Consider the following 23,243-nt stretch of genomic DNA (forward strand, 5'->3'; position numbering starts at 1 on the left):
AACGATTAATCCCTGCCATCTTCACTAAAATTGATGTGTTTATTCAATAATCGCTCATTTTAGTTACAATATGTACTAACCTTCCTCATATGAATATTGTTGCCGTTTGCCCCACCCCCCATCCTACAAACTTTTACAGAAATGAGAACCGTTTTTACGATGCAGGTAACAATACAGGGGTAACAAAAGATTGAAAAATGTGATCCCTGAACCACACCTTGAGGAATTTTTCAATAATAATTAGGCCAACAGCAACTGGTCAGTAACAAACACCAAGAATTGCTTTTCTTTTAACTCAGATAAAAGTATAAAGAAGACATCAGTACATGTACCGTACTTAGATTGTTTTTTAGCCGTTGCTTTCAAAAATGAAGGTCAAAACCAAGCCATTCAAATAAAAAACAGTAAATCAACACAATCCAAACACAAAAACCCCCGGGGTGTTTGAGCTCATTTAGAATGGGTGAAAGATAGAAAAAAATCCTGTGTTCTGACTAATCAAAATATGAAATTAGATTCATGTTTATCTGTGATGTTATGGGGGTGAAAAGTACCCATGACGTAGGTAACTTACACAGGTGAGGTGCTATTAACATAACAATATGCTCTAGCATCACGGCAACAACTCTGCAATGCAGATGTCTTTCTCAGGGAAGGTCTTGCTTATTTTAAAACCATACCAAACAGCAATCTGCATTTATAACAGCACTATGGTTGCATAGCAAATGAGTAAAAAAAAAAAAAAGACCTGCCTGCAGTCCAGACGTTACACCACTGAAACCATTTCACACATTACAAAAACAAGCATTTGCCAAAGGTGGCCCTCAAATCCTAACTCAAACAGGAGCCTTTTAATTTCAGACACTGGTCTCCTTGGGTCTGTGACAGTGTTGCTCAAAGAAGAGGTGGTGCAACACACTAGTTAGAAAAATTAATAAACCTTTCTCAGTATCATCATTTCATATGTTCTCTTTGTTCTATTTTTAGTGGGTGTTTGAATTGTTTGCATATGATTATATGATTCCATTCAATTTTTCATTTTAACATATAACAACAGTTTTAAGGCCTCCAAAAAAGAAAAACAAAGTTCTAAAAGAAATTTTACAATTATCTGGTCAGTACTCCAAACTCTGAGCACAAGGTAACAGTCACCTTGCTTTACAAGGGCTGATGATGTGAAAAAGAAGAAGAAAAAGAAGAAGAGGAGGAGCTTGAAAAAGAGTGGCGAGAGACAGATGGCTCAGTAAAGTGGAGTAAGACAAAGTACAGAGGTCAAAAGGAGAATGCAGATGGTAGAAGAGAGAAGTTAAAGAGTGCAGTATAAGCAGGATATGAACAGAAAACTCACATGGACACAGATATGATCATAAGCCAGAAGACTGCAGTTTTACAGCTTGATTGGGAATCCTTTCAGAACTCTCCCAACACTGAGCAATGGTGGGAAGTCTGGAGAAGGAGAGGGATCACAGGGGAAGCATTGGTAATATGCCAAGGAAGAGAACTAAGTTTTCTCTGGCATCAGCACATCTGCTATGGAGGATGATCTATCTCCCTCTCGTCGCTACAAGATGACACATATGGCAGGAGAGGGAGAGTCTGCACATAAGCACAGCAGTGAAGACGTGCCAGCATGCTCTGCAATTGTCACAGTGTGATTGTGACCACAGCTGTGGAGGACACGTTACATAAAAGCAGAACCTCTTCCACGGTTACTTTTAACTGACTGTGTAAACTAGTGGCTGAATAAAACCTATTAAACAGCCCTCAACTGGGCAAACATTCTCTAACGCAATTATCAGACACTTTGATATAATTGGATTGTTGATTTATAAGAGATCGCCATCATGGCTTGTACAATGAAAAACCGGAGCTTGCTTTATTAAACAGGTCGGGTTTACTGTGCTCAGAACACATACAAACATTTTGATTGCATGTATCTGAAAACTCTTCTCTTAAACCAACATCAACATTTTTTTCTTTTTTGAGTACCCTAGCTGCTACTTGCAGGTGAAGTATAACAGGCCAAATGTCTATTGCACAATTTCAATCAAGTCCAATGGAAAGTGAAAAATGAAAATCTGACAGCTAAAGTACAACAGACTGCATAACTATTGTTGAATTAAACAAGCCCAATGAGGAATGTGTGTAAGGGTGCTACACGTGTGGTTGAGTCAGCACTTGGCTTCTGTTTATCTTTGCAGTGATGAACTGTTCATGTCTTTGTTTCAAATAAATGCACAAGTGTCACTTAATTTTCTCAAGTGTTTTGGTGACGTTACTGAACTGAGCCAAAGCAACGGACTCCAGGGCAGTAGTGTTGCACAATATGGGATTATAATTGATTATAAACGGAAAAAATGTCCACGTATAATAACTTTGATTTGCTACATGAGGCTTTTACATGAGGAAAGTGTTTGAAGTCTTTCAACATACACGATCAGATATGTCGTGACCATCCTCCTTATATTGCACAGGTCCTCATTGTGCTCCAAAAACAGCTCCGACCAGTCGTTGTCTTGACAAAGAGGTAAGGATGACCTGGACCTTCTGGTACCAGGATGCTCGCGGTAGATCGTAGATCCTGATTTGTAAGGTAGGCTTTCTATAGATTGGGATTGCTTCCCACAGATGCCATCAGGTCCTATATCTGACTGGTTCGTGGGGATTTTGGAGGGTAGAAAAAACAAAATGGCAAACCTTTATTTGTATGCCTTTGCTAAGCTGATTGATTTTTCTCTCTCTCCAGAGAAAAGCTGCTTCTATTTCAGCAAAATGTGAAATATCCCTCAAATGCAACAAGGTACATGAACCATGTCAGTGTAAACAAACACACTGTGACGAGATCCCCATTCCCACTCAGACTAAAAGGGATCCACAGAAAAGCACCATCATGTAATATCCATCCACAACCTGCTTAGATGGTTTGAGCCATAAATGTGTCTTTCCTTATGACTAGCATTTTAGCCATCGTCTAATAATGAGACACAGAGCTGTGTTTATTCAATTAAACTCCCGAGGGGGTGCAGCAGCAAATGAACTGAAACCTAACGAACTCCCACCACCACACATCACTCCACTAATCAGACAGCAGCAATGAGCCACACGCCACACTAACTACAATGCACATGGAGGGAAAATTTCAATTACAAACATATTGTGTTGTGCGACTATAGAAAGCAATGTGTTGTTTGCATCAGTTAAGTGGGAGTTTAAATAATTATAGAGGAGGGGGGCCTTCATCAATAAAGAGTGAAATAAAAAGTTAAACTGGGCACATGTTCATCAAAATATTAACAGCCTAAATGTTGGAATTAAAATTATTTCAGTTTCACCCCTAGTTACTGAGTTACAGTCAAAAAAAATGATTTCACACAAACAGAATGAATCTTACATCTAGAACACATTGAAACAATTTAAATAAGACAATGGTGGACAGTGCATCAATAATGACTGTGTTAAGATGTAACATGTCAACCCGGGTACCACAAAAATACCTGAAAAACATTTTAAAGTAGAGGTAGTTTATTAGATTTTTAAATATGGGAAAACAATACACCGTTCTGGATGTGAATGTATATTTTTGGTACTATAAAGTGACTACCAACTCAAAAACTCAAACATAACACAACCCTTTCGACTGAAGATATGTTATTTGGTAAAATTTCACTTCTCCTTGTCACTAGAACCAGAAGAGAGCACTTTGCTCATTAAGTACTGTTGTCAGCTACACAGAACAGTCCCATCAGACCCAGCCTCAGACGTTATACTGTAAGTCCCTGCTGGAAATACTTTATTTTTGAGGGCTTTAGTCCATCAGTGGTTAACCAAACCTGGTGCCAGCCATGTTTTGCTGAGAGGGATCCAGTGAGAACTTACTGGCTTGTGGCTACAGACGTCACTCGCACACATCTGATGTAACCCCAGCAGGACATCAATTAACTGTCGTGCACATTGATGAAATTGCAACAAGATTTTTTATGGTTTTGGGTTTGGGTTTGGGTCTGTCTAGTTTCCGTTACCCTGTTTTACTTCCCTTACCAAATCTTTCCTGATCATTAGCACCTGTAATCAACTTGTGTGGGTTTCTCTGTTTGTGCTTATCTCAAAGATTTTTGTTGTTTACTCCTGCCACCTCACAATTTTCTGAATTTGGGTCCTCTCCACATCCGATAACCCACAACAGTACGGGTCAGCAGGGAGGAAGGGATGGACAAGACAATATGAACTCACAGGGCTGACGAGACTCAGGTGTAACCATAGACTGTATCGAACAATGGATGAAGCATTGGGTCATGTGACCCCTTGGTTTCTGAACGGTTTTGAAGCCCGTTTTTCTTTGTTTTTCCATGTTGCTTTTGAAGCCAACGGAAATATGCCCACCATATGTCAGTCAAAGACAGTTTTGCTGCCAGCTCCTTCAGGTAGAGCCTTTTAAATATCTGCGGAACTGCCATCAGACATTTACCGAGGAATAAACCGTTTAATATGTTGACTCGATGGCTAAATCACAAAAGACAGCCTCTATGGTTCAGTCGAGGAACTGCAACAAATCTTGGTTCTGCAGGAGACTCAATGCAGAAGTTACATGGTTGGCACCATTTAACTTCTGGGTGAAGTCCCCTTCACAAGTCGGATTCATTGCAGTGTTTCCAGTAGCCACTAGACTAGAGACTGGCTCCTGATTATTTTGCACCGTAGACTCTATGGTGCAAAATAATCTGGATTGATGGGAACAGGGAAGTCAAAGTGGAACTTTTAAATGTTCAAAATAAAACAGGAACTAAGCAAACCAAAAACCATGATGAACACAAAAAGGAAGAAAGACAGAAATGTAGTAATGTAACTGCAGCCATGAAAATCCAAAGAAGAAATAGAGAAATATACATATGAACACATTTCATGTTTCACGGTCAGAAAATCAAACAGGGCCAGACCTACAGTAAATCCTCAGATATCTGGATATTTCTTTAAGCGGACATTTGCTTTTCAATTTACTTTTTTTCTCTCTTTTGCAAACGGCCATTTGCAGTGCTCTTACTCACTGGTCACCATGACTTAAGATGACAGCATGCACCGACCTCAGCTGTGAGGGATGCTTTAAATTGAGTGAAAATATGGCAAAGAAAGTCCTTCCCCATCACATTTGTTCCAAGCAAATATTTTTCTCACTGTCATACAAGTTAATTTCCACCTGCGCACTCCTTGGTTGGTCGTGCACACATTAATAACTTGTTCGCTCCAATGCCCATCTCCTGACTGAGAGGGAGTAAGTAGGTTTCACACACGAGCGTGAGGGGGTGCTCGGTCACGCCGGTGTAAACCTTTCTAGTTGGGGTCTTGCATGTGAACCATACTCGTTCAGTAATGCGTGTGCTATCTTCTTTTGGTCACATGCATTAACTTGAACTGTGCTTAAATGCACATACGGGTTACGTGTGTTTTGGCCTCGTGTTCGTACACTCTGTTGTTTGGTGTTGTATGCTCTTGCTCCATCATACCGATTAGGGCTGAGTGATTTATCGTATTTGGATCGTATAACATCATAAATCACGATTTTGAAATTGCAACGTGAGCCATTATGTGGGTAGTCACGTGACGCGGTAAAGAGAGAACACTCGACTGCATCAACTCTTCACACTACACTTTACTCTGTTGCGCAATGGCGTCTGAAGAAGAAAAATCGCATATTAAATCAGACAAAAAAAATCACTATTATATTATTTTACAAAATCGTTCAGCTCTTGTACAGATGATACCACCCCACTAAGGGAGAAATTACACTTTTTCAATAACTTAACTGAATAACTTAACAACTTAATGAAAAAAAGTAGCAGGCAGTGAATATTTACAGAACAAGTTGTGGTATACTGTGTGAGCAAATGGTTAGGTCATCCATCTACTATCTATACCCTCTTACACCTATTCAGCTGTGAGGCAGCGGTGCTAACCACCAAGCTACTGTCCTGCCCTTGATATAATAATGATAACATAATCAATACTTCAGTGAATAAACTGGAATTTTAGGTTGTGTCTCTTGTTTAACACTGTGTTTCTGCACATGTGGATGTGGATGTGTGTGTGTGCGCGTGTGTGTGTGTGTGTGTGTGTGTGTTTGCGGTGCTGTGACAGTAGTGGGAGGAAGGAAGTCACACACCATCTCATCTTCCTTGGGCTCTGTCACTTAGGTTGGCGGGTTGCATAACAGATCCTAAGACACAACACCGGCCACCTCCAGGGAGCTATGTGACACGGAGACGAGCTTTCACAGTACCTAATGCCTTGTGAAAACCCCACATTTAAACTTGCTTGCCAAAAAATAAAGAATTTTTTCCATATATCATATTGTACTATTGGGCGCTCATTGCTCAGGTACAAGATATTTCTTAAAAATGCATTAAACCATTTTGTGGAAACTACACAGGACAGTAAAAACTGCAACTGCTATATCATTTTCCTATAGTTTCATTAAATGTTTTAATGTCATTCAAAGTCTATACTTTGTGAATATGCTACACTAATCTACATCTCTCTAACCTCCTATTTAAGCCTTTCATGCATAGTGATCACTGCTTTGGATGGCTATTCATAAGATCTTGTCTAGTAAGGGGGTTTGAATGATTTTGTTGCACAATGGCATCTTCAGTGCAAATTAGGGGTGGGCGATACGACGATATTAGATTGTGAAGGATTACAACGTGTAGACGATCTTCCAAACTGCAGGAAACTATAAATTGCAGTTCTATGCTGATGCACTGACCCACGAGACGTATGGACGTCTTCAACCTGACCCACCAATCATAGCGAATTACGGGCAGTGACACGCTTTCCTACCCGCCTCCTTGTTTGTGTGTGTAGCGGTAGCGATGGAGAGCGATGGCTGAAGCCAAACGGAGTTGGTCGCAAAAAAAATTCCACCTCAATTATATGGAATTTGTTTGGATTTTCCACAAGTGATCGAGCTCAAGAAATAATAATTTACAAAGTATGCAGGGAAACCGTCCGCAGTTCAGGTGGTGACATGACAAATTTGTTTTATCCCCTGAAGAGGAAGCACCCCAAGAAGTATGCTGAGAGCCAAACAGAGGGCCCAGCGACACCGCAGGCGGAGGCAGCAGCAGCTAGCGTCAGACCAAAACAGACAACATAAACAGGCCTTTGACAAGTCAAGCAAGCAAAGTTAATTCAGCTGTCAGAGTGCAGTTTAATCTTTCACTTTAACAAGCTTGATTTTCTACACAAACCAGCTTTCTAGAAAGTTGGAATACTGAACAGAATGTAAATAAGAATAAAAAAACTAGCAAAACATGAAAACTGACACTGACAAAACAACAGTTATTGAAACTGACAACTACAATCATCAAGTTTTCTTTTTCAGGCCCGATTTCTGCATTGAGGACAATGGTACACTGCTATCCTAGTTTTTAATAACATGTCGGATGGCTCTAAACCCAATTTTTGTAGTCTCTTTAAATTATCATCACCCTCAGCAACATGTATTGTCTGTTTTTATTTTTTAAATTTAAGATCGTGATAAAATCGAAATCCTGATTTTATTTGAAAAAAAATCGTGATATGATATTTTTGCCATATTGCCCATACCAAGTGCAAATCTATAAGTCTTCCAAAATCAATTCAGTATCTGCCAATTAAAAAGTTGATGGTTCAGTTTCTGATTTCACATTAGATATTGCGAAGTGTTCCTGGGCAAGACGGTGAACCCCACATTGGTGTTCAGTGGTGTGTAGAAAAAAAGCGCTGTGTTGATTCAATTTAAAAGATTACGAGAGTGCTGTTTGAATGTATATATAGATGGACTTGGTTTGTATTGTTAACATACTTTGAGTGGTCAACAAAACTAGAGAAGTGGTATCTAAGTACAAGTCATCAAACATTCAATTTAAGATGAAGATGTTGAACAATTGTTACATTTCCTGATTCTGTCAAGACATGTATAAAAACACTTGATAGGAAACATACAGTTTGAGTTTAGTAATAATAATAATAATTAAAGCTGCAAGCAGCGATGAACGGGCCCTCGCACTCACGGCCACCGTCCCTCATAAGCATATCAGAAATGACACCACCCACGACTTCCTATGTCAAACCATTCAAAAGATATAGCAGAAAAAAGGGACGACCAATCAGAAGAAGGGGCGGGGCTAATTCAGCCCAATAAAGGTCAAGGACTCAATACCGAGTCCCATGACACCACCCACGACTCTCTATGTCAAAACATTCAAATGTTATAGCAGGAAATAGGGACAACCAATCAGAAGAAGGGGCGGGGCTAATTTTCACCAATTATGGTCAAGGACTCAATACCGAGTCTCATGACACCACCCACGACTCTTTATGTCAAACCTTTCAAAAGTTATGGCAGAGAAAAGTATTCTAGGGGGCGCTGTTGAGCTGTTAGGCCACGCCCATTAATGCAAACCATGAAATTCATCGCCAGGCCTGGCTTGCATGCAAAATTTGGTGACTTTTGGAGAACTATCAAATATGGACCAATCAGATGAAGGGGAGGCGCGCGTTTTGGCGTCTAGCGTCGCCACGGTAACACTTTTGAAAGAGAAAAGTAATGCGGGTAGTCGCAGGATGGAGATGCACATTTTGATGTATAACACATCTGGGTTCACAATACGGTTCGGGCCGTATTAATTGCCGAAGGAATGGCATAAATTGCGCCAAAATTACACAATTAATTCAAAATGGCTGACTTCCTGTTCGGTTTCGGTCATGGCGCCAAGAGACTTTTCTTTAAGTTGCAACATGATACAGGTGTGTACCGATTTTCGTGCATGTACGTCAAACCGTATTGTGGGGCTTGAGGCACAAAGTTTTCCGGGGGGCGCTGTTGAGCCAGTTTGCCACGCCCATTCATACAAACCATGAAATATCAAATTTATCGCCAGGCCTGCCTTGCATGCAAAATTTGGTGACTTTTGGGGAACTATAAAAATATGGACCAATCAGATGAAGGGGGGCGCGGTTTTTGGCGTCTAGCGTCGCCACGGTAACACTTTTGAAAGAGAAAAGTAATGCGGGTAGTCGCAGGATGGAGACGCACATTTTGATGTATAACACATCTGGGTGCACGATACGGTTCGGGCCGTATTAATTCTCGAAGGAATGGCATATATTGCTCCAAAATTACGCGATTAATTCAGAATGTTCAAAATGGCCGACTTCCTGTTCGGTTTCGGCCATGGAGCCAAGAGACTTTTCTTTAAGTTGCGACATGATACAGGTGTGTACCGATTTTCGTTCATGTACGTCAAACCGTATTATGGGGCTTGAGGCGCAAAGTTTTTTCTGTCTGAACCAACCAGATGAAGGGTGGGCGCGCTTTTTGGCGTCTAGCGTCGCCACGGTAACGCTTTTGAAAGAGAAAAGTAATGCGTGTTGTCGCAGGATGGAGACGCATATTTTGATGTATAACACACTTGGGGGCACGTTACGGTTCGGGCCGTATTAACTGCCGAAGGAATGGCATAAATTGCGCCAAAGTGACACGATTAATTCAAAATGGCTGACTTCCTGTTCGGTTTCGACCATGTCGCCAAGAGACTTTTCTTTAAGTTGTGTACTGATACAGGTGTGTAGCGATTTTCGTGCATGTACGTCAAACCGTATTGTGGGGCTTGAGGCACAAAGTTTTCCGGGGGGCGCTGTTGAGCCATTTCGCCACGCCCATTAATGTAAACCATTAAATATCAAATTTTTCGCCAGGCCTGACTTGCATGCAAAATTTGGTGACTTTTTGGGCACGTTTAGGGGGGCAAAAAGGCCCTCCTTTCGTCAGAAGAAAAAAGAAAAAAGAAAAATTCCTACAGATACAATAGGGCCTTCGCACTGAAGGTGCTCGGGCCCTAATAATACAAATTGCATGTATCTGTATCTGAAATTATTAAAATGTTACTTATAATACTAAACTTCCTAAAACTCTTACAGCTTTGCTGCATGTTGGGCAGAGATTTTCACAGTAAAACGTGCATCATTTTGTACAAAATATAGTGGCACAAAGAGACATGCAATACTTAGCTACAGTGTGTAATATGATTCAAACACCAAGTCTCAAATTCTGAAAATACGAAAACCATATCAGAGGCAACACAAAGGTGATAATCTCGTCAGAGAACCATGATCACCATGATTATAGTGACACTCTCTCAATCACTAAGGCAGTAATAACTCTGTACTCCTTCATCTTCTGAGGTTTTCCTTTTTCTCCAACTCACCCTCTCCCTCCTGATCTTTGTCTTAGACTGAACCCCCGCCCCTCCAACCCACACACACATGCTGCATTTGGGTCAGTGCAGCATCAGTGTCTGCAGACTGGAGCAGAGGTCAGCCGCACCCTGCTATTATCCCCGGAGACCTGTTCAGTTTAAAGGCAGCGCTGTAATACGCTGACTGACAGCTCAATGGAAGGCCTGCTGGGAGTTTACTAGCAGGTGAGGAGTCAGACAAGCCAAAGGGAGAACACGCAGGGGGACATGCAGTCCTGGCACACTGACCAACACACACTCACACCCGCACATCTGCACACGCACAAATGCTGTCAGTCAGCTGTGAGTTAAGCAAAGAATAAAACCCTTAGACACACAGGGAAACACACACAAATGCGGCAGAAACAAACACACACACACACACACACAGGCTGAGTGTGGTACAGTAATAAGGCTCTCATGATCTCCAGGGGAAGAGCCAGTGGCCACAGGGGGAGGGGGAGCGGAAGCAGCTGGCTGCTGAAATACTTCCCCTCTTAGGACTGTAATTTCCTCTCAGAGACACACCTGGACCGATCACACATATAAACTGTATCTAAATGTGTATGTGTGTGCATGTGTGTTCTGTGCACACAAGTGAAGGTATTTCTGCAGTGAACAAGTTTGTTTTTCAGGTGTGCCAGACTGCAGGTGTAGTGCAGGTGTGTGTTTTTTTTTTAACGAATACACAAATGAATAGAGTTGATCTGTCTGACATAACATGAACCACAACCCTTAATCACATCTATTTTTTAACACTATTAATATTTTCTAACACACAAATGATATTCAGATATTTTTGAGTCCTAAACCACACCAGTCGGACAAAAGGTGCTGAACTGTGAGAAGAAGTGAAGTCAAAAAGTGGTAAAAAAAAACAACAGTCTACAATGAGTCTCTGGTTCTGGATCTTTTACATAGAAACAACAAACAAATGCCTACTTTTATTGCCTTGTTCCACCTTTTGAGGGGTTTCTGATCAGCTTACCAAAGGATTCATCTTTACCCCGCAAGAAAGATTGCTGGCTTAATGCTTCATGCCAAAGTTGGTCAGAGAAATATCGATTGGTTATGATTAAAGATTTCTGCAAAACTGTTAAGAACATAATTATTTTCAACACTTATAGTGCATGATAAGAATTTAAAGTCTATTGCATGACTCAACTGACAAAAAAATTTCACCTTTTGAAGGATTTTAAGGCAGCTATTTTAAGATTTCCATCAAGAAACACAACAAGGCCTACCGGCGTCTACTGGGGCCTCTGTTACATACTGAAGATGAGCCCAGGCCATTTATGACGTATGCGCTCATGGTCTCTAAGTGCCTGGTCATGAATCTGCTCTTAAAACCCTTGTACTATATGGCTATGCTTGTGTCACACCGGCAGAGACATAGCCGGAGAGGGTCAAGACGTAAGCGAATGAGGCAGGGAGAGATGAAGAAAATGTGGGACTCTAAGGAATATACTTTTAGTCTGGATCTGGAAGGCAGTCTTTAAGCTCCAGTAGCAACGCTCACCTTTATCTGACCTTTAACTTCCTCTAAAGCTGCCCTCACCTTACAATGTTTTAAGCCCAGTTTTGATTAAATAGCAGTCAGTGCTCACTGTCTACACTCAATATTTATGTACAAATGTACTCAAAGACTTCCAAAGAAGTTCGCCAACACATCGCCAACCATTTCGGACTCCAGACAGATATCGAGCATAGTAATTATCCGAAGCTGATGGCGACTCAATAGGTCAGCTACAACCAAGGAGGTTGAAAGATGGAGAGGGTCTGTTCTGGTTTGAGCTTCAATCCAACACCATAATAACTTCAAGACTTCTACTTAGAAGACAAGTCATGTAAGTCTAAACAGTGCAGTGATCTGCAGAGTCGTGTAAACTGAAGTTCCCCTAAGCTGATGAGTCAAGGTATTGACACTGCAAAGAAATATTCACCAACAAAAACAAAAACAACATGTGCAAAGAACAACCCAACATTCCCCAAAGCATACAGCAGATAAACAGCATTCATCAGTAAACTATTCTAAGCTGTCCTTCTATGTGGCTTATAACAAATTCTGGCTTTGTGTACATGCCTCTGACCCTGCGTAGCTGTTTCAGTCCTCCGCCCAGTGTCAACCCACCAGCTAATTGCACTTTTCCTCAGAGACTCCAACAGAGCAACACAGACCTCGAAAATGTCAATGAAAACAAGTGAGCTGCAAACAAGTGCAGCTTTGTGCCACAGCCTATTGGGTACAAGCATTCAAAATTCAGCTTAATGATGCCATGCCACTAAAATACACTGTATATTGGCTGAAAAATGGTGACATTTTGTGTCTCGTTGCCTTGGACATGATTGGATGTACGCATATTTGGGAACGCATACAGGTAGTTTATTTGCCAGTTTGCAACACAGCAGGGGAGAGAAAATGTGATCGTTCAAGCAGACCTTTAAATTCCATTCAAACGATGCCATTCAGACTCATTTCACATAAAAACATGATACTTCAACACACGAACCAAGGCGAGACATCCGAAACAACAAGCTGAATGATCTGCTTTGTTCCAGACTCAACATACTTTGAAAGATTTCCATGTATAATGCAATACAAATTCTCAGACTCTCAGCCCTATTTAAGGTTTTGGAGAAATTCATTACCCTAACAATATATTAGCAGCTTCTGCCGTCTGTTTGAACGCTGTATTGACAAACTTTAGACTTGGCTGTCCTTCCAGTGTGATGGAGGAGAGCGAGATGAACAATTTTGAAGGACAGAAAGAGATGTTAAAATGAAGATGGAGGAGAATTAGCCAAACAGGAGGACATTGATCAAAATCACAGACTGAAGAAAAGGGGATAACATGAAAATGTTGAGGGGGGCCACGAGGACAGATTGAATGATTGAGCTCTGTATGCCCCGGAAAAGAAATGGCAATCCTTCATTTTCCATTGCTGCAGCGATTAATTGACGAATATGCCACATTAATAATAAAGCTTGCTCTCTCCACTTAGGACATTGATTCACACCTCCCTCAGCTCTTGGTGTAAGAAACCAATCAATCTTGCTCCTTCTTTATCTCTCTTTCTCTTCTTCTTCAGCTCCTGTATTACCTTGCTAAATATAACTTCCTTCCCTCTGTCTTTAGCCAGGAAATGAATCCAACATTCAATAACAGGCTATGAATTAGACAAGGCTGCCACAGAACATCTTCAGAAATGAATGATTGATTATTAATTAATCTGCTAATGTCCCTGATTGAACTACAAGGAGGAGGGATTGCCTGAGAAATATGAGGGGAATGAGGGAGGAAAGAAGAGGATCAAAGTTTTTAGTGAAAGATGAAGGTAAATGGAACTGTGTGTGTGTGTGTGTGTGTGTGTGTGTGTGTGTGTGTGTGTGTGTGTGTGTGTGTGTGTGTGTGTGTGTGTGTGTGTGTGTGTGCGTGTGTGTGTGTGAAGTCAGAAGGGACTATAAGGTACTTCCTATATGTCGGCAGGGCTCTGATATTACAAGGATCTGATGTAACAACTGAATGGTAAACCTTTTGTTTACATAATGCTGTAAGAAAAAGGAGAAAAGAAAATGGAAAAAAAAGAAAAAAGGAGAGAGATCTGTCTGAAATGCCACTGGGAACAGTACATGGCTGCTAGTCTGTCTGTCTGTCTGCCTGCCAGTCTCCCTGTCTGTCTGCTTAGCCTTGAAAATCCCAGCACTCCAAGCCAGACGACCATAGAACTCATGCCCACGCCGTACACGCATGCACACAGACACACGCACACACCAGTGCGCACAAAGTGGCCTGTTGTTTCCTACACTATTGATCTGCACCCCACTCTTCATTAGAAAGAAAGATTCAAAGGCAACGAGGAGCAGTGGGAAGCACTGAAAGTGTGTCTATGTGTCTGTGCACATGTAGTGTGTGTTTACGTGTATTTGTATGTGTGTTGTGAAGTGTAAATGTATGATCAAGGGAGTTGTGTAAGCTTTATGTGGTTATATTTTGTATATGCTTATATTTCAGTAAAGTTTTTTCTTTCCCCTGGTGTGTGCATGTGCACCAAGTGTGTATGTATGTGGACGCCACGTATCAGTAACAGTGGGAGCAGATCTCTGTTACTCTAACACAGTCTGTCCTCCCTGGGTGTTCCTATGGAAACTCTCTCTCTCTCTCTCTCTCTCTCTCTCTCTCTCTCTCTCTCTCTCTCTCTCTCTCTCTCTCTCTCTCTCTCTCTCTCTCTCTCTCTCTCTCTGTATATTATTAGACATTCTCGAGCCAAATGCTCAGAATAGGAAGACACAGATCTCATCTATTGCAATGCAATCATTATAAAGAGCTTTGACTCGCGCCAGCGATGAGGTTCACCCCGGGGTTTGACCAGCTTCACTTCCTGTGACCTTGCTCAATCTCCGTTCTCATAAAGGGGGATGCTTTTTTCCTTTTTTTTTTAGATCTTTCTGTCATGAAACATTTTGACATTCACAGGTTCTGATCGGTTCCTGATGAGATTGTCATTTAACCAGGATGAATAAGAAAATGCTTGCAGCCTTTGTAGGCATGCTGAGTGTCAGGATTCCCTTTCGGCTGCTTAAAGATTGAGTTTTTTTTAGCTTCTGTGATGAAGAAAATGTGGTTCTGTCTTCCTTGTTGGTATATCCCCCTGCACGCAGCAGTTTTTAGGTAATTTATTTGATTTTGATTGCAGATGGAAGAGTCTTCAGACTCATGGAAGAGTCTTACATTGCCTTACAGTGCCATACTCAACATCAATTATTCACTCACATTATGTCCACCAAGACTTCAAATGAAACACTGAAACATGTTTGAATATGTAACATAACTTTGAAGTTGACGAAAGTAATTTTATTGTATTGACAATGGATTTTTTTTTTTTTGCTTTTTATTTTTTATAAAAACAAGAAGGCTTTGAGATTAATCCAGAACACAATAGCAATGGATTTCTACCATGAAAATGTTATTTTGCTTGTGTGATATTATTCACACCTTGGGTATTAAGCCTATTTGAATACATATTTGCCTTCTTCCTCTAATCCTAGATCTGACGTGCTGTGTCAAGCTTTTGCTTTCTGTTATTTTCGCTAAACTACTGGCCCTTTGGGAATTTTGAGTTCATGAATTTCAGCTGAGTAAAAAATAGAAGCAGAAATGCAGAGAAGCCAAACAGCTGAGTACCAGCTGTCAATTGTCAAAGCAACCAAGATCATGCGATTCTGCTAAAAACACTAAAGGTGTTACCTTATCATTATAACATGCGTCGCTCCATGTGTCACACTTTCCGTGCTGGAAAATAGATCAGTGACGGCAGGCTGCATTTAAACACGCGTTTGTGAATCTCTGAATAACATAGTTTTGTAAAACAAGCTAAAGAAGAATACCACAATACATTTGTTTATTTGATGAGAGGATAGCTTGTGTTCCAGGATTTGTTAATGAGAAGATGATGATAATGAAATCCGTACAACATATGTATTTCTTCTGGTTTATTTGAAGTGAATGATCTGTGACTTGGATCAGGGCTGCTGGTATGGAATAATGTCCATGTGTGACTTGTGCAAGGAGTGTAGGGAGAGTGTGGTGCTGAAGGGTGCATGACTAGCTTTTACTGAAGGATCAACCAGAGTGGAGGATAGAGTAGCACTACGGGAACCACAGACTGACCTCTGGAGTGGTAGTCCGCCTCTCCGCTGCTGGCGGGAGCTTTCTTTACAGCTGAAGAGCGGTAGATGATATGTGTCCTGCCGCCTCCTCCTTCCTCTTCCTTTTCTATGACTCCATCGCTCGTCTCCAAAGGTTCAATAAAAAACTCCTCTTTCTCTGTCCTGATCATGCCAGCCTGAAAGAGAAATATTAATTGGATGACATGAATATGGATAATACAACAATAACGCGTCAGTCAGTCTTATTCTCCTCCCACCAGCCAACTAACAGCATAAATGCACAATATACTGTAATTCTTTGCTTGATCCAGTTGCTGTGTTTCGGGGCATGCCGAGTTAAAAACAAGAGGAAGGGACAGCAGTGATCCCCCCTGGGGCTTAGCGAAGGTCCAGAGTGACATCTGGTATCTAAAACGGCCTACACACAAGCAGGAGATGAGACGGTCGCACTCCCGTCCTCACTAACACATCCTGTCAGGTAATTCCCCGTGTCTGCCTTTTACACACACTATCACAGCACACATCAGTCGTGCACAAACGCACACTCACAGGAAATCAGGAAATGCATTACATTGGTAGGGAGGAAGATGAGATGAAAAAATAAAAAGTGAGGAAGCTAGCATACAGGACACACACACACATATGCACACGCACGCACGCACGCACGCACGCACGCACGCACGCACGCACGCACGCACGCACGCACACACACACAAAAGAGTTCCCAGGACATACATGGGGAAAACAAGAAGTGCTGGAAAAATTACCCATCACTCTCTCTTATTCCATCTGTCTGTTTAAGACAAGTGGTAATTACCAAGACAACGCACTGCTGTAGAGCAAGGCCATGAGGGAGATCACACACAGGATTGAGAAGCTTTTGAGAGAAAGAGAGCGAAAGAAAGTAATAAATGACAAAAAGAGAAAACATCAATATGTTCAGACCTTGCTTGTCAACGTTTCCCTCTGACGGAGGAAATAAGACATGATGAGCAAGTTAAAGGAATTAAAAAAGAATGTGCGCAATGAATATGTGCGCATGTGCTGTAAAACAAAGAGTTGCTCAAAGGCAGCACAGCCAATGGCTAAAATGCCTAATACTGACTCTCTGTATGTGTGATGTTAGGCGGCATAAAAAGAATACATCATATTTAGACTGTTTTAACCAAAGATATTGACTGCTTTTTTTCCCCGCATCAACTTTATTTAACTAATTAACTTTTTCTTATTTCAGGCACACGTTCCAAAAGAAAGCTTTTTGTCACTTTGGAATGTTGACATTCCTTCTCACAACACGCAGAAGGCATCTTGGCATTGAGGATGCTAACCAATGGGGCTCAACTATTACTTTGTGTAAATGACCTCATCCAAGGGCACGATACAACACCAAACCATCACAGAGCTTGGTTTTTGGACTTTGGTCCAGAGCACACGTTGCTAAAGAAAAAGTTATCAGTAGATTAGTGGCGCTGATGTCATCTACAATAAAACACTCCACAGAAGAGGTATCAACAGAGCCAAATAGCTATTGATTAATAATCGATAATTGATTGTAATCACTTTTCCAAAAAAATTCAAACTAATAATGACTTGAGTGAAGGATGGGTGCATTTTTTCTCAGCCCGTCTTGATTCAGTGGCAAGAGAGGTGGACATATTTTGACATGTGCAGTTCCACATCAGCCAAAACTGGTCGGAAAGTCCTGCTGCTCCTGTGAGCTGTTTGGATATAGAGCCAGGAATGAAGAGACGGGTGAGGACAAGCGCAACCAGCAGCATGAAATTCTAAAGTAAACCATTTAGCACAAATGCGTCTAAATGATGGTTATTGTTATTTTAATCATTACACGCTGTTAAATGAATGCGCTTTGTGACTGAAAGCAGTATAATGTTGAAAGTGATGGAAAGCGAAAACATAACCACTTTAATACTTCTACTGCATACAATACTCTACAATTTTCTTTTTCTCCTCTTGAAAATCCCTATTTGGGTCAACCTTGTAAGGCTTATGACAATTTCGATTTATTAGAAACAGTGCAGCAGAGACAGTTCCAGCTGGTGTCATTTGCTGGCAGGTTGAGATGTGGGCAGAGCCAAGTTAGCTTTGCCAAAGATCCCATTCAATGAATGAGCAAAAAAGTGTTCCCAGGCATAGCTCAGACCAGGGGCCAAAGTATTGTAGCCACTTCATACCGCAGGAAAGAACACATGTTGTTACTGTTTTGCACAACTGAAACTAAGTGGTGTTGTTTACAATAGCTCTACGGGTCAACCACACACTGAGAATGCAAGCCATTCGCAGTAGATGTCAGAAGCTTTGACCTTCATGGAACTGTGATAAAGTTGTACCATCTTTGTCATGCGTTTTAAAGCTCTTGCTTTTGTCAGCAACATTAGTATCCAGTAATTCACGGTGACACGTCAGCGTGAGTCCTACTGTGCTTGATCTCTTCACTCGTTGTTCAGCAGATTTTTGTCCGAGGTTCCTTTGTTGTTGTAAAATCTGAATAATGTCTAGCAATCAGGCTTGATGGTTCATCGTAAACTACAAGATTTGATTGCCAGGTATACTGTATATGTGTTTAAAACTCACAAGCAGCAATGGTGGGTTGCGGATGTACCTCCTGGAATGCCCAGTGGATGTGTCGGGTGAAACACTGTTTAAATTATCTGCAGACACTCTCTATCACTACAGTACTGCTGTAGATCAGTTCTTCTTTTTTTTTTTTAAATATTTTTATCCCGGTTTTTTTCCCATTTTTTACCACCCCGTGCTCCTACCTACTGACAGTCCTGTGCATTGCCATCCTCTACCAACCCCGGGAGGGCCCTGCACTGAGCTCAGGACTCCTCCTTAACCTGAGGAGTGAGCAGGCCGCATCTTTTCACCAGACAGGGTGGGGCTTCTCCGGCCGAACGTAGCGCGTGGAAGGATCACGTTATTCCGGCCGGTTCCTCCCCACCCCATCTGGCGCCCCGGTTGGCCAGAGGGGGCATGTATAGCCCAGGACTGTGTGCATGTTTTTGTGAGGGTAGCTCACACTAGCTACCCAGGGGAACACGGGGAGAACATACAAACTCCACACAGAAAGATCCTTTCGCCAACCCCACCCATGGTGTGGGCACCGAAGTCATGGGGGAACTAACACGCACTTCAGCACCCACAGCGTCCCCCGGCGGGAATCGAACCCAGGACCTTCTTGCTGTGAGACCGCTGCACTACCAGCTGCGCCACCGTGCCCCCGTAGATCAGTTCTTCTGATGGTGATGTGCAAATTACACATATACTTGGTGATTGAGATTGCGTTTAGTTTTTTTGCAACATTGAGGAAACAGGATTGAGAGAGCAACTCAGGCCTTTTCATTAGCTGTAGCTGGATGCATAATAATTCAGTCACTTGCAGCTTTGTTCACAGATCCTGAATGTATCTAAAATAAACACGTAGGTGTTTGCAGACACAGGTATACATCGTACTTATTGACTCCTGCAGTCTGAATGAGCTGAAGATATGAACTTATATGCTCCGCGAATGCTTCAGGGTGCTGGATGTGAGAGGAAATGGACACTAACCCACTGCTTTCTTGCCTCTGTCATTTTCTTCCTTTTCTTCTTCTTGTCTTGTTCTCTCTGCAATTCTGACGCTTTGGTCCCAGAGGGATGCCGACAAACCACTGACCTGTACCCCCACCAACCCCCCTTCTATTCTTTTTCTCGTTCCTTCTCTTCTCATCCCACTATATTGGGAGCCATGGTGCAGCATTACGATCGGATCTGACGGATCTGAGATGATGCATGCGCTCACTCCAGAATACCAAGCAGCAAGGAGAGGGGAGCTATGTCAAAGAAAAAGATGACATGCGGGACTGGGAGATGGGGCTGGATCGATTAGATCAAGCGTAGTGAGCATGGAGGGTTGGAGAAAGGGAAACTATGAGGAAGCAGGGGAACTGGACGCACCCTTTGAAAAACCGATGTCAATAAAAGCACAAAGCATGTGTGGGCATTTCCATAGTGCGAGCCACTGTCCTCTCTCTCGTCTAAACCAGGAACAGCTGAGTCCTAGTCAAGAGGCTTACATACAGCTTGTCCAAACACTGCATCCACAACAAGTGAGAGGAATTTCAATAATTGGCTGTACACCACTGAACATGATGTTGCAAAACAAATGCGGTCATTAAAAGGTGGGGTTAAGACCCAAATAATACCGAAACAAAAATCAACCAAGACCACACATTCTCAAGGAGTCACATCAGGACGAGCCTCTTTCCTGCTGGCCTCTGTGGCTGACTGAAATACCTCATTCAGTATGTTTGTCATATCTCTTTGTAAGAAATTGTTTCTGTTTTATTGGAAATGGCTGCCGAGTGTCCAACTATACAAGAACAAACTGAAAAGGGGTTTTATATTAAGCAAGAATTACTCTGAATGACTGCAGTGACGAAGGAAAAGAACAGCAATAGAAGTAGCAGGATTACATTTATATACATGAAATTCCAAAAAGCCCTCTTGTAAGGTCATTTGCTTTCAATGTTTCACACGTCTTTCTTTCTTTCTTTCTTTCTTTCTTTCTTTCTTTCTTTCTTTCTTTCTTTCTTTCTTTCTTTCTTTCTTTCTTTCTTTCTTTCTTTCTTTCTTTCTTTCTTTCTTTCTTTCTTTCTTTCTTTAGCTTTTGAATTTATATTTTGGTCCAACCTACCTCAAGGATGGTATCAATGCCTTTGTAATTAGCAACTTTTGTTTACCGCCTTCACATATTAAATGATATGTTTTAATCTGTCATAATTTCTTCTATTGTACTTTATATGATGCTTTAAACTGTAAGGTCTGATAATTCTAGGAAATCCTAGCCAACAACGTGCGTATTTAAGGTCACAGGGATGTGGTCCAGCCTATCTCAGCTACATTCAGGAGAAAGGTTGATGTACACCTGGGACAGTTGACCAGTCCATCGCAGACCCACATCTTCTTGTTGTCCATCGAGTTCGATGACGACGTCCACTTCTATCGGTGAGTTCGTTGGTGGCTGAATAGCCCTATCCTGGATCCACAAACCCTACTGCAGGTAGGGCACGTAAATGTGGTGGTGGTGGTGGTGGCGGCAACAGCAACCGTAGGTGTATTCCTCCTGAGTCTTCTCTCCTGTCTCCTGGCTGTCCGATCCTCCTCCAGCAGGCGAGTGCCATCCTGGCACAGCTGACGCCAGGTGTTACGATCAGCAGCCACAGCTTCCAGGGCCTCAGGTCTGATTTTACACTTCCTTAATGCAGTCTTCAGCTGGTCTTTATAACGCTTCTTCTGCCCTCCAGCTGAGCGACGACCATGGTGTAGCTGGCCGTATAGCACTTTGTATTTTTGAAAATATTTGTAAATATTTTGTAAATATTATCCGTTTTTTTTGGTGTTTACTATTTTTTTCTCTCTTATACATACTCTTTTTCTACTTATTTTTTATATTGCTCTTTTTTATTATTTAACTATTTATTGGTTATTTCTATATTCAATTTTTTGTATAAAGCGTGTGTGTGTTTTGGCTGCTGCACGACTGAATTTCTCCTCTGGGAGATCAATAAAGTCTTCTATTCTATTGTATGCTCAACAAGGGCCCTAACCAGCAAGTCACCATGCTGCCCTGTAGCTGAACTGATGCTACATGAAAGGGATTGCTTTGAATTCAATGGAGATACTTACGTTTAGTTTAGTTTAGGTTTAGCCGTTACAAAATAGTAATCAAATATACCATACAGATTTCAAATTATGAAACTATTACATTTTCAGACGTGTGGCCAGTGAGAAGTGAGTAAAGTACTGAAATGTGTTTGGGATTCATGTGAGATTTATGGGACAGTCCGTGTGTTTTCCTGGAAAACAATCCTCCAGTACTCATCTCTGAATAAGAAATTACCATTTGAACAGTTTCCCTAAACTGAACCTGATATTTGAATGTTATCCCATTAAAACATCAAATCAAAGCTGCATTACTAAAATGAATTCCAGATAAACACCACGATCAGTGTTTATCTGTGGTTAACCCTAACCCAAATGTTTTGTGGGAGTATTCACAACATTTTGCAATGCCAAATTGCCTAGATATAAACCTGTCTGAGGTAGATAATAACTTCAAAATAAAAAATAAAATGAATTTTCAAGGACATGGAGCATGTTTGGAGTGAACTATCTTTGTGTTATTTGTGTGGCATTAAAAAGCAAGTGAGCTCACGTTTATTGTTGCATTCATGAGAATCCGGACGTAAGGTGGAGGATCTAAACAGGTGTCATTAACCAAACTATGATCTTTGAACTGCAGAACTTGAATATGAAAGAATATTCTACAAGCAACAAATCTTAACACCTATTATTATATTATCTAAGCTAAAGTAATGTCAATAATGTTAAAATCACTTTTGGTTCTTTCATTTCTAGCGGAGTTAAAACACAATAAATGAGAGGAAGCATGATCGGGTCCTTGAGGTGATCGATCTATTACATGCTTTGGTGTAATTCTAAGTAGTGAGTTTATAATACCTAGACATTCGTCAACTTTGTAAGAAATGATGTCCATTGATTTCTGTGTTAAAATTAAAAAACACGTCTTTTTTTAGACGTGAACAGTCAAACGCCAGCAGCAGAGCAATAGCTGCGATTGGTTCTTCAGTAAAACTAAGCCCTATAGAACTTCATATTTTCTGTCTGGTGGTTGTTCGTCTGCTGTTGTGAATGTTTGCCATTCCCTCTGTAATTGCTGTATTTTTAGTACCATCACTCTAACTGCTCTTCCTTGTTCAGGGACTTCTATACCCTCGGCTGCCTTGCTAGCTGCTGTTCTCTTATTACAGTAAATTCATTGTGCTCCTTTGGGTGATGAGTCTGAAGATGTTTTATTAGATTTGACATGTTAAGATTTAGCTTATTAACTCCCCCCATCTCGTGAACCATTAAACTCTAACGCAGACACTTTCTACACTGTTACTTTAATCAGAAACCTTTTGTTTTACTAGGTTCTTCCAAGCTCAGGAGATCTATCTTTTTTTTTCTTTTAACATGGGTATAAGGTCACTGAACTCAAATGGGCTCCACAGTTGTCAGATCTCAATCCGATAGAGCAGTGGTCCCCAACCTTTTCTGTACCGCGGACCGGTTTAATGTCTGACAATATTTTCACGGCCCAATCTAAAGGTGTAGTTGATAAAAACTAAATAAAATGACCGGCATTAAAAACTGTGGTATTTTCGCTATAGTAGTAGTAATAATAATAATAACTAGACAAAATTTCCGGGAAATTTTGAAGTGCCACGGACTACTGCCGG

At 41.3% G+C, this 23,243-nt stretch overlaps 1 protein-coding gene across 2 annotated transcripts in view; it reads right to left on the minus strand.

The window, feature by feature from the left end:
• Positions 1-23,243, minus strand: part of LOC133446931 (A disintegrin and metalloproteinase with thrombospondin motifs 2-like) — a 148,538-nt gene that overhangs the window by 68,746 nt on the left and 56,549 nt on the right. For both annotated transcript variants that reach the window (XM_061725153.1, XM_061725152.1), the window contains exon 3: positions 15,941-16,115. In XM_061725153.1, the coding sequence (XP_061581137.1) occupies positions 15,941-16,115 (175 nt within the window). The remainder of the gene's footprint in view (positions 1-15,940; positions 16,116-23,243) is intronic.

The sequence above is a fragment of the Cololabis saira genome, chromosome 7 (assembly GCF_033807715.1).
Source record: "Cololabis saira isolate AMF1-May2022 chromosome 7, fColSai1.1, whole genome shotgun sequence".
Lineage (NCBI taxonomy): Eukaryota > Metazoa > Chordata > Actinopteri > Beloniformes > Belonidae > Cololabis > Cololabis saira.